The following is a 12,711-nucleotide window of genomic DNA, read 5'->3' as shown; positions in this document are numbered from 1 at the left end:
TCATTTTTAAGGTTTTATGTCTGTGTTGACATGACATGGGAAGGACTGCATGGCATAAGAAACCTGTCAAAGCTAATCAGTCTTTAGTTTCAGACAGTATCAGGAAAGACACTTGAAACTGTACCAGATTATTCTGATAAAATAATAAATACTTCCCTGAAAGTAACGTGTGCACACATTAGTGAGAATTATTGAAGCAGAATGGTGTGTTGAACCATAGTTTGCATATTATTTGGGATTAAATTTTTAATATCTTGCATTTTTCCAGGTCATATTGTATACTGTAGCACATTACATACATAGCTATCCAAAGTCTGTGCATTCTTTTCATATAAGAATAGTTGGGACATGAAATGGCTTAGCACAAGACATGTATTTTCTCCAGTGGATCTGGGCTTGCATTTTTTTTGCTCTCAGAATTCCTATGAACTTCACTAACACTCTTTCTTGCATGAGAGGTATAGGACTGACCCTCCCCCTATGGCAGCACCTTTTCGTGCTGTGTTCAGTGGGGTTGCTGCTTTAAAACCTGATGGAAGGAAAGGTAGGGTGGTAGGAAAGCTCCTCTTGCAGAGGTCTCACATCAGCAGTCTCTGGACAATGCTCATGTAGAGAAGTATTTTCCATTTTGCCATTTCCCCACATGAAGGGTCTAGATATAGCCTTGGCCAGATATTGTGTTTTACACAGGACAAAGTTTGTGCATGGACTTTGCCAGAGCATTACTCCCCCTTAAGTGCTGCTTGTGTGTGATGAAGGTGCATGGGTTCCTGCTTGTTGCATGTTGCCATGCATTTGACCTTCAGCTGGGGTAGATCAGTGCATCTCCAATCAAGTCCATACACATCAGGCTGAGAGTCTGGCCTTGTGGTTTTGTATTTTTGTCAGCAACGAGACATGCGTCACTTCGCTTACTTTCATTGTTCAATCTTGTGTCATCTGTATGTGCTCTAACTCTTAACTGTTGTCCATGTAGGAGTTCGGACTGCTAGTGTGATTATTGCTCTGACGGATGGAGAGTTGCAAGATGTTCAGTTTTATTATGCAGAACAAGAAGTAAGTCACCTTCATGTTTACCTAAACTAGCTCATGTGTAGGCATTTACTGTTTTGGCTCTACTGATTACATGGCTTTGCACTTACTGTCTCTTTTTCTCATGCAGGCCAACAGAGCCAGAAGCTTTGGAGCTATTGTTTATTGTGTTGGAGTGAAAGACTTCAATGAAACTCAGGTAATCTTGCTTGCTTGCTTCTTGTTTTGTTTTTGTTACACTAGTGCAGAAATAACAGCATCAGTTGAAGGCATTTATTTAGTTACTTGAGGCATAAATCATTTCGTGTCAGTATGATATCTTTTAGCAAGTATGAAGGAGCCCAGTTCTATTCACTGTGATTTTATTTTCCTCATGATTTATGATTGTCTTTCTTTGCAGCTGTCAACAATTGCTGACAGCATCGATCATGTTTTTCCAGTTACGGGAGGCTTTTATGCCCTTAGAGGAACCATTGATTCAGTAAGTTGGCTATTCTGAAACCTAAAAAAAGGTACTCATTCCTGTGTTAATAAAGCATAGATAAAAAGATCACCAAAAATGCATTTATCTAAATCTTACAGATTCTCAAGAAATCTTGCATTGAGATCCTAGCAGCTGAGCCATCCAGTGTTTGTGCAGGAGGTAAGCTTCCGCAAGAATGATGTGCTAAGGCAAACCAATAACACTGATGAAATATCAGTAACTACCTGATATAGTGTCAGAGATGAAGCCTGTGGATGTGTTGGAGAGATCCCTTGGGGCTGCAGCTGAAGCCTCGTGAATCCCTTCTGAGTTTGAGAAGTTGCTGGTGTCAATACGCAGGTAGCCTCTGAACGCTGGCTTGAAGAACTCTCTGAGAGAGTACTGGGAAATTTGGAGATACTGCTCTTTAAAACATCCAACAGAAGGAGGAGACAAAAGTGATATAAAGCCAGACTGCCAGAGGCTATCTTAATGCCTAACGCAACATCTCACAAATTTCTGGAAAGATTGCGTTCCGCAGAGCTGCTAGGGCTTGTCAGCAGTTAGAACAAGATTTTACAGAACAGTCAGAAACTTCAGGGTTACTGAACCAGATGTAATTAGCTAACTGCATAGGCCGAGATACCTGACATTCTCTGAAGCATTAGTGTTTTACTTACTTGCACTGAAAGAACTATTAGGGTACAGGCAAATGTGAAGAATCCCAAGAGGAGCTGCTGATAATTTCGTGCCTTTTCTGTCTGGTATATTTAACTTGTATTTGTTCTGTTTACATTAGCAGCTTGCTCTTTTTTTTTTGCCTACTTAAGAAACTATTGCAGCAGAGAGAGAGTGACACCTTAAGTTTGCTGGACAGTATAGTTTATGGCATGGTTATTTAGATCTGATGTTCATGTCTTGTGTTCACTTCCTCATCCACTGAAAAAAGAGTGCATACAAATGCAGGATATAAAATAAGAGGTTCAGGAAAAATCTATTAAATAGCACAAAAGAGAAATTGTTCACTCACTTCCACATGTCAATCGCAGTATGATCTTGCCCGTAGTATTTAAATTTAGAACAAATATCCTTGTATCTTTTGAACTATTCTTAAACGTGTAAGTGTGGAACAGACGTTTGTCGTAAAAATCTGTGGAAAATCTCAAAAAGGAATAATTTTGCTTTTAAAAATATTCTTTGCAGACTCTGTAGAACTAATCAAAACAACTTAAAAGCTTTTTTATTTCATAGCAAAACATTTGTTTTCTTGCTGTACAACAGGCATATTTTTGCATAACAACTTATTGCAAGTTTTCTTGCTTATCGAAAATTGCTTTAAGCCAGATGAAAGTGTGACAGCTCCAGTACTGATTTGGCATAATGTTAAGCATATCAAAACATAGAATTTGAAAACAATTTTTTCAAATTTTCAATTTTTGCAAAATATTTTGCAAAAGTTCTTAAGTGCTTCACTTTTCAGGAAAAGTTTACCTTTGGTGTCCCTGCCCATGGCAGGGGTTTGGAATTAGATGATCTTTAAGGTCTTTTTCAACCCAAACTGTTCTCTGATTACATGATTTTTGGAAACGACATCTTCCAGCAAAAAGAGCGAAAATGTTTTGAAAAACGAATCAGCTCAATTCTTGACTGAACTCAAACAATTTTTTTTGTGTTCTGTTAACTCAGCAGGATGCTTAAAATCTGGGGTTTGTTCTGTCCCCGCTGATGAAGTCATTCAGCAAAGGTGGGCTCAGAGCAAAGCATGTTACTGAATCATCAGGGCATGAAGATGTGGATCTCAGGTGCCTGAAGGTTTGCTTATAGCAGCAGAGAGCTTGAAAATAGGAGGAAGCAGCAAGTGCAGCTCTAAGTGGTGCAAGCTGTCAACATGTGGGTTAAATGGTCTTTAACATCAAGAATTGGGATTGTAATAGTTTTTACTATGGGCTTAGTCCTGCAAGCCATACTTGGAATCAACAGCAAGAGTTCTACAGCACGTGGCTGCAAATACTTATGCTTGTGCTTCGCTTTATTGTTTTGAGTAATCCCATTTCCTTCAGCAGAGCCAGAGGTTCGTCTTTGTAGCTGTGAGCACTATTGTCTCCTGGAAGGGGTCCCCTTGGATTGAACAACTTTTTTCATGGTAGTGTGAATCCAGATCCTGAGTTCAGTTCACTGGAGAGTCAGATAATAATTATTTTCTATATGTAATGTGACTTTGTAATGTTCATTATTCAGACTTCAACACAGACAAGTCCTGAGGCATCTGAAGTAATCTAAAAATTTGAAAACACATAAATTTAGGTAATCACTAATATAGTTTATTGGTAATATATTATAGGTAAGAAATAAGGTCACATGGTCATTAAATCCTATAGGAAAATATGTAGACTGTGCATTTAGAGCTGGCTGAAAATTGGAACACAACATTTTGTAGAAATATAAGGTTTGTCCCCCTTCTTCTTTTAGTCAGGAATTTTATTTAAAAAAAAAAAAGAACGTATAATTAAAATCTGCATTTCAAAATTTTGATCCAAAAATACTTAATTTTTTTGGAAGTGACATATATTGTGACATTCTCCAGCAAAACAGCTTGCTTGTTTTTAGCCTTGAAATATGGATCTATCCGTGCATTTCTTGTGTGCATGTTATCTGAGTAAGGAGGGGAGAATCAGTCTCGATTTTATTCAACATTATTACTTATTTCTAGAATCTGGTATGGAAGCAGACAGGCTTTGTGTTGCTCAGTGGAAGCCAGTCTGTACTGGGGATTAGAGCAGACTGACCTACTCCTCACAATTATTCTTGCAGCTCACAATGATTCTTGCAGCTCATAATTACAACAGTGCTGATTACTGGTGTTCTCAGCTTCATTTTTGATTTGCCAGAGGTTTAGTAAATTGCTGATGAAACGATTTCCATGTGGTTGAAGCTGAATTATGACAATTCCTATTGGGGCTCTGGCTCTCTGTGACAAAGCTATCCAGTGAGTCCGTTTACAAATTGATCTAGTTGTGTTATGACAGCTATCTGATGCTTAATGCTTTTTGACCCTGCAAATTTGTCATCCCCGCTGTGGAGAAACGGAGTTGGGTCCTTTTTCTTCCCTCTGATTTAAAGTGACCAAGACGTGCAGCCTGTAAACAGGCTATCAGTGCCGCAGCGGAGGTGCCTCATATCCTGTTTGACAGCATCGTTGCTTTGATTATGCTTACGGTACGTGGATGTGATTGAAAGGTTTTGTTGGATGTGGCATCCTACTGGCCACATCAACTCCCAGGTGTGGATGCAAGCCGTCAGCTTCTCATCAGAGTCACAGAAGCGAAGCCGACAGCACAGCCAGCGCACACCAGCTCCAACCTACCATCTCGCTGCCAGCGCTGCCCGGTTATTTCAGTGCTGACCTTTTTCCCTTCGCTGTCTTGTCAAAAGCTGCAATCTACGAGCTGACAGTAACTAAGGAAGAAAAGGACGCAGCCAGAGCCAGGGCGCAAAATTAAATGGAATTAGCCATTTCAACAGACCATCACCCAGAACATGTTAATGCTCAGGAGCGTTTGAAGGGGCAGACTTCTCAACAGCAATAACCAAATCCTGTACCAGCTGTCTGCGTTTCCCTGCAAGTCTGGGATTGAAACTCAATTGTCAGCTTGTGTTGATGGGCAGGTTATTCCAAAGTCAGTTCTCACAAGTGACTGTGCAGAACGGCAGTGATGGGGAAAAGAAGGGCAGGAGGAGTAACCTGTCCTGACAAGACTAGACCTCTAGATGTAGTTTTTTTTTTTTACCTTTTTGTTTTTAAAGTCTTCGTGTTGTTTTTTTTTTGTTTTTTTTTGTATCTTTTTAAAACCACTAAAATACTTCTCAGTGAAATCTTTGTGGTTGCTGCTTTTTAAGATTTAGTATGGGGGGAGGATCTAACTGCAATTATATTTCATCAAGCTGCTTTTCTATAAAATCAAGAGACAAAAATAATTTTTAGATGGGTGTTCAGGTATTGTCAGAGCTCTGGGAAGAAGTGTTACCCATAGAGGTTGTTACTAATATTTAGTAATTAATACAAATAATAGAACTAATAATAGTTCTAAAACCTTGCTATGGAGAAGTAAAACATGCAGCAGATGCTAGTGGGGCTATACACAGGTTCAGTTCTTGTACAGACTGAAAGACTTTCACTAGGGCTTGTGCCAGATACAAAGCCTTTCCCCCTGTTTCATGGCGGGGTGAGGAGGGCGGTCCTGTTTTCCATGTCTTACTGAACAGAGCAGCTGTTGTTGCTTGAGACCAGAGCGTGATCTGCTGGGAAGAAAAGAGGAAAGCCTGGTGCTTGTGATTACAGAAGGTATCTGCCCCCAAAGCTGTGGAGGAACCATGAGATACCATCAGCCAAGTCAGGCTTGCAGTGTTTTTGAGGCACTGAAGGTCTGTGGGATGCTTGTGGGAGCACCTTCGAGGTGAATGCTGCTCTGCAAAGCACCAATGTCACTATAATACTCTTGGCTATTGCTGCTAAGTACTGATTGTCAATGTGAACACTTGGATTCAGACACAGGGCGGAGAACAGCTGTTGTCACGTTGTACTTCAGACCACTCTGGAAGGGAATGCTATATTTGGGCTATTTCTCATAACTCTTTTGTGCTTTTACTTACAGAATCCTTTCAAGTTGTGGTAAGAGGCAATGGCTTTTATCATGCAAGAAATATCGACCAGGTACTCTGCAGCTTCAAGCTCAACGACAGCCTTACTATCAGTAAGTCTTCAGGCTGCGGGGTTCCAGTTCCCCACTGGCTGTCATCCCATGGGATGCAGCCTGTCTCCCATCTGTATCAGGGGAGCCCTTGCAGTGGATGTCAGGGAGATGGGTGGGGATATGCATCTAGCAGCTTGAAATTCATCCTTTTTCAGTCTTACAACCTGTGGGCATTGTGTTGTGAGGGCTTATACAGAAGATACTGCTGCACAGTGAATTCCAGGCTAGCTGTAACGATTAACGTGGGTAATACATACAGCCAGCAAGGGCTGGCTATTGGGCTTTAACAGGAAGGAAATAAAATTGCTCCCTATTCCATGGATCATCTCCAGAAAAAATAAATAATGCTATCTTGATACCCTGGTGGTGTGTTCAAACTATTTGTTCACTGATTCAGAAGATGCTTACCATAAAGCAGGGCCCTTCAGCCCTGCTCCTTTCCTCTTTGACACAAGTTGCCGGTCTTATCGCAGAGAATGTGTAACGTGGAAACTCCCTGTAATCGCTGTGCTCAACGGGGTCTTTTGTTTGGTTTCTCAGCAGCCAGGAAAAGGACTGAATGGCCAAAAAAGATCGAGTGTCCATTTTCTCAGCAGTCTTCTCTTCTTCGTGAGAAGCAGTGTGTGTCTGGCAGGGTGAAGCATGGCATGGGGAGGGGAGCTTGGCTCCTTCTCTCTATATGCTGCCCTTGTTGGCTGAGCACAGTAGGGGCTTTCATACTCTATTGCGGCCAGACTGGTGCCTTCCCTAGCAGTGAATTTGCTTAGAGAGGGTACGCATGAATCGCTCCTTCATTTCCCATCCTTGCTGCCTACATAGAGGCTGTGTTAAATAAACTCTGGTGGTCTCACTCCCATCACATTTACAGATGCCCTTTGCTGGGGATTTGCTTCTTGTGGCTTACCAGGTAGCCAGACTCCTGGCTGTCTTCCTTGTCCCTAACCCACTGGTACCTTGACTGTATTTCACACTGCAAGTGCTAGGGCTGACCTAGAAGTACAAAGGAGAAAAACTGCCCTAATTCCATATGTCCTCTATGCTGTGTTTTCCTTGGGTTAGGTCTGCAGCAGCTGATGTGATAAGACACTGATCTGTGTTGGCTGTGCTGTTTTCCACCATCAGGCTGGCCCTAAAACACATCACTAATTTACCTGCTTTGGCAGGATAAGGCCATGAAAATGAGCTGTGTCTTCAGGTGTGCTTGGGATGGGAGAAACAGGAAAGAACAGCTCTAATAACTGTTGTTGCTTGAGGTTTTTCTCATTTCTGACAGTTGTATTAATTCCTTTTCAGATGAAAAGCCAACCCTTGTTCATGATACTTATCTGCTTTGCCCTGCTCCAGTAATAGAAGATGCTGGACAGTAAGTATTGCTTTCCAGTAGGTGTCAGGAGAGAGGGGACTTTGGATGGGGATGTCATTACTGAGCCAAGGGCTCATAATTTCACCCAAAGTGCCAAGCTAAGAAGATTAATTTTTGTAGTGGGATTAGGGCAATCTTGTGCATACCAAATACCCTCCTAGCATGAGCCAGTGCAGTTCTATTCAATGAAGAATAGGGCTGGTGATAAAAACTCCCACAACAGCTGTGCCACAAACCTTTTGACATCATTGGACCCATGTCATACACAGTCTCTGGAGATACAGCTGCCCTAAGTCACCGTAATCATTGGTGTCAGTCCTTACTCTGTTTCTGTGGATGCTGATGGTTGTTAGGGTTGACCTTCCCACCGCAGCCTGCCCAGGAAGCTGCAGTCCAGCTAGCTGCAGCTGTTCTGTACTGCATCTCTACAACTTGAAGGCTCTGCCTGGGAGGGACGGTCTAATAAGACATCTTGGAAGTCTTCCCCCATGAACCCAGTGCAGCTGGGAGGCTATTGGCCATGAGATGACTTGAAGAAATCTAGAGTTAATAAGAAGAGTGGGGAGGGAGGGTTTCAGATGCTAGTGGGGGAGGATTTTTGAGGATGCCTGTGTAATTTCTCCTCAGTTCCTGTTCCATTTTTTTCCAGGCCAAAAGTTAACTGAGTTCCAAGCAAACTTTTCATTTTGATTGAAAAGAGATACTTAACCTGAATTCTTTTGCTGATGTTTACATTGCTTTCCGTGTTTTGCCCCTGTTCTGCTTTGGTTAGTGTTGGTACTGTTCAGCCATTGTGATCTTGCAGACTTCAGGGAGACATGGCACAAGGCTGTAGCTTTTTCCTTGGTAATCTTCTGGGTCCTTAAATACTGTACTGGGGTCTCCCTCCCCTTCCCTATTTTTGAGTAGTGGGGGAAACTTTTTTTCTCCTCAGACCCTTTCTCTGATATTGGAAAATGTCTAGGGCCAGATTCTGTTTCAATTTCACTGCAGTTTCAGTAATTTTTCCCCTTACCTTGTGCAGGTACTCTGACTTTACTTAGACAAGCTTTTAAAAAGAAAAAAAATACTGTCTCTTTAAGCTCCAGAAAGATTTAAAATAAAAGCAAAGTCTGGAGGTTTCCTGTGCTATCTAGGGTAGTATTGCAAATGTCTGAGACTGCTACAGTTCACTGTCCTAGTACCCTTTGCCCCAGGTGGGATGGAGACTTTTAAATAAAGAGCATATGTCCCAACTCAATTAAACCAACATAAAAAGGATGGCTCCTGGGCAAGCAGAGAGACAGAGGTAGGTGAGCACCTGAAGCCACAATAATGCCTTGACTCAGCAGGGCATGTTATCCATGCATGTTCATCAGCCAATGGCTAAAACACAGCCGGAATAAAGGGAACAATGAGTATAAAGATGACACTAAAAATAAGTGTATCTGTTTGTGCTTTAGGGTGGTTTTCCTGCAAGTCAGCATGAACAACGGGCTAACGTTCATCTCCAGCTCTGTCAGCATCACCAGCACACAGTGTGTAAGTAATTGCAATGGGGCTTGACAGAGAAACCATGAGACCTAGGAAAGAGGCAGTGGCTCTTCAGGCAAAGCCTCCTTGCAGGGAGCTCATGCTCAGTCAGCTTCAGCATCACAGTTGTTGAGTGAATCCCAGCAGTTCCTTGAAAAATAACCAGGCTAGTTAAGGCTGAATCATAATTGCTGATGGCTAGATTGTGGTATAATTATGGAGTAAATAATTACAACAAAAGTCTCCAGGCCTGTTCCTATCCCAGGAGAGAAATGTCCTTAAAGATAGGATCTGGCTAGAAGGGAATCCATGAAAATGGAAGAAAGAGCATCAAGAATCAATATGCTATTGAGCATTGGGATCACCTGTGGAGTCTGAGGTGAAATGTACAAATTTTGGAACTTTGACGGAGAAGGGCCACAGCGTGGAAGATCCTCTAAACTTCCATGTTTTATTTTGTGGTTGGAGTTCACTGCATTTGTTGTTAGACCTCCACAATTTACCTAGTTCAGGACTTGCCAAGGCTTTTTTTTGTTTGTTTTTTTGTTTGCACTTTTAACAACAGGAGGTAGCTGCTTTTCTCTTGATATCATGGGGGATGAGCAGAAAGATACCAGCCTCAAATCCTGTGGTGAGCTTCCTGATACAAGGCTGCTGCCCAGCTAAAGGAGCATGTCCTGCTGTGGGACAGCAATGGCTTTGCTACACATATCCTGGCTGATGTCAGGAAGACCATTTTTCCCCGGGGGAGGGTAAGGGACCAGCAGCTAGAAGTGATCTTTCAGCAAAAACTGATTTTAGAATTTTAAAAAAAGCTGACTACAAGTAGATAAATAGTTTTCTTCCTTGCTATGGAGTAGAAATAAGCAACAACAATAGCTAGTGCAAGCTAACAGTTTACTCTAGAGATTGGGCCTCGTGCTTGCAGACTAAAAGTTTGCCAAAGTACCTGGTATTAAGCATTTGGTATCGAAGCTGGGCTTTATTATTATTGTTAGTGTCAAAAGGACTTTTATAGCCTACACCAAATGCTGTCATATTGGTTTGTAATCATTGTTGGCTTTTCTGATAGCTGCAGACTAGAAAGACTGGAATGGAAACAGCGACTTGATTTTCTGATGTTTTCAGCAATGCAGCTGGGAAATTTTACAGCAGATTGCTGGAACAGCCCGGGGTGTCAGGATGCAGAGTCTAGCAGAGAGATGATTTTGCAGTTTTGCCTTATATATATAATATATTTTTTTTTTTTTACAAACTTTCCTCCAAGTTTTCTACATTAAGGCTTTATATTTCCATACTTTACTCCCTTCTACCCCAGATACCGTGAAGCCTTTTGAGTCCGCAGTGAAACACAAGTGTTAACTGGTGCATTTAGTTACCCACATGTAATTTTTCTGATGGAGGCTGAAGTCTTAGTCCTAGCTGGGGTCCCTTCAGGCCAGAATGTGGTCGGAAGAAGCTTTCCTCTCAATAGCCATAGGATAAAGAGAGAACTCCAATCTCCAGTCCTGTCAATCTCACGTTTTTTGCCCAGCTCCTGCAGATTGAATGTGAAGGAGGCAAGGGGCCTGATTCTCATCTGGTGCAGGAAAGATATCCCAGTTGCATTCCATAAGCAGGGAGGCTGGTAGTTCACTTTCCAACTTTGTCCTAATCTCATGCCTTTCGCTCTTATTGTTTTAGAGACTCCCTCCATTTCCTTTCTTCTCCTGCTCCTTTTTCTGTGAGCGGCAGTCAGCTGGCCTGCTCAGCTCTCCTCCCCAGCTGGCGCTTCTGTCCTTTCTGTACAGTAAGTATCTTCTCCTGACTTTACTCCTAAAGCCTCTGTGCAATCCCTGTGCTCGTTTCTGTTCAGCTGCATTAAGTCTGCTATTTCCTTTTTCGAAGTCCAGCTTCATTACAATGCTTTGTATATTCGATCACTGAAAGAGGACTCTCTAGCTTCTTGCTGCCAGCAGCTCCCGAGCTGCTGCTGGCAAATGTCTTGGTGATTTATATGAGTACTTAGCATGGGAAAAGCAATGCCTGGGAACGGGACAAGGAGGCAATGTGTGTTTGCAGTAACAGTAGCAGTGGTATGTACGTGTCTGTGGCTCATGTGCTGCATTGGTGCTGTGCTTGGATTTGTTGTAAGGAGTACAGAAACGCCTCTTAAAAGTTATACTTGATTTTAATCACTCTTTTCTCAGCAAACTGGCTTCACTGGGAGTTGATATCTCCCAAGTGTCAGTTTCCCAAATGTTTTAGTGCTGTTTGGGGCCAGGGGTGTGCCAGAGGGGGATGCAGCTTTGCTGCAGCTGGATAGTGTCTTCCAACAGGACTCCTTTGGGCAGGACACCTGGCATTTCACCTTGGCTTTCTCCTGTTCCCTGACCTAACGAATGATGTGAGCTATGTAGTGTATCCCAGAACAGGTTGGTTTGTTGCATCTGAGACAAGAAGTTGCAGAGCAGTGGAGGGTTGGTTATGCAGTGCTAGAATTGTGGGATACTGGGGCCCATGCCTAAGCATGGTGTAGGAGCTGTAGATAGGTTAGTCGTGTCTTCACATGCCAGTCCTGACAGATCTAAGATTTGGCCTGAGGAAGAGCAGGTATCACCCTAGTCAGCCACTCAGGATCTCATCTAGACTTTGCAAAACTCTGATCAGCCCATACGTTCTTTTCTACCCTCAGCCTTTTTGCTGTCTGAGGGATAAAAGAAATCAACTAGGAACAATGAAGGGAAGCCCTGTTGAAAGAAGGGGCTATGAGTTTGAGTTGTCCTGTCATGAGAATTCAGCAAGTAGTTTTCAGATTTAAGAAGGTAAATCTCATGGACCTTAACCTCCATGCATCTGCACTGGAACTTGCTTTCTTTCCATTAAACGTCCAACCTATCCTTGTTTCAAAGCATCTTATAGCTTTCTCTCTAGCCATCTCACATTACCTCATCCTGATTGACAGATCTTTCTTCAAGCTTTTTTCAATTCCCAGTCCCAGGCTGTCTTCCAGTTTGCTACTGTTTTTTTGTTTTTTTTTTTCTTATTCTCTGATATCCCAATTGCTGGTGAATTAAACCTCTTAAGCTCAATTTATCATTAAAGAGGTTTATTTTCACAGGTCTGGATCACCAGAGCTAATATTAACCTCATCCCAGAGCCCATTGCAGTCCAAGGAAACTGCATGTCTCACCATGCCACTGTTCATCTGCATCAAATGTTTAATTTCCAAAAAGCCATGTGGTTTATATGTTCTGCAGGGGCCAAGCAGCACATCAAAGACCTGCTTTCCTATAGTTATCAGAGCAATACTCAGTCAGCACATCTTGTCATGTTTGCACTCAGAGCAAGATTTCCACAGGAAAAGCTAGTTTCAAGTGTTAAATGTTTCGGTTTTTTTTGTTTGTTTGTTTTGTTTTGTTTTTTTTTGTGTGTGTGTTTTGTTTGTTTTTGTTTTTGTTTTTTTGTTTGTTTTTGTTTGTTTTTTGTTGTTTTGTTTTGTTTGTTTGTTTGTTTTTAATTCTGAACTCTTTAGAGAAAACTTTGACATCTGTTTTGAATGTAGTTCCTTAACTATTTGACCCCAGACTCCCACCTGCAGAGTGGTAGAT

At 42.0% G+C, this 12,711-nt stretch overlaps 1 protein-coding gene across 3 annotated transcripts in view; it reads left to right on the top strand.

The window, feature by feature from the left end:
• The window catches only part of ANTXRL (ANTXR like), a 54,956-nt gene that overhangs the window by 14,976 nt on the left and 27,269 nt on the right, over positions 1 to 12,711 (top strand). For all 3 annotated transcript variants that reach the window (XM_068687976.1, XM_068687978.1, XM_068687977.1), the window contains exons 6-12: positions 977 to 1,056; positions 1,163 to 1,231; positions 1,433 to 1,513; positions 1,615 to 1,675; positions 6,148 to 6,246; positions 7,540 to 7,609; positions 9,052 to 9,130. In XM_068687976.1, the coding sequence (XP_068544077.1) occupies positions 977 to 1,056; positions 1,163 to 1,231; positions 1,433 to 1,513; positions 1,615 to 1,675; positions 6,148 to 6,246; positions 7,540 to 7,609; positions 9,052 to 9,130 (539 nt within the window). The remainder of the gene's footprint in view (positions 1 to 976; positions 1,057 to 1,162; positions 1,232 to 1,432; positions 1,514 to 1,614; positions 1,676 to 6,147; positions 6,247 to 7,539; positions 7,610 to 9,051; positions 9,131 to 12,711) is intronic.

This window comes from Anas acuta, chromosome 7, assembly GCF_963932015.1.
Source record: "Anas acuta chromosome 7, bAnaAcu1.1, whole genome shotgun sequence".
NCBI classification, from domain to species: Eukaryota; Metazoa; Chordata; class Aves; order Anseriformes; family Anatidae; genus Anas; species Anas acuta.
This window is presented reverse-complemented; position numbering and strand designations above follow the sequence as displayed.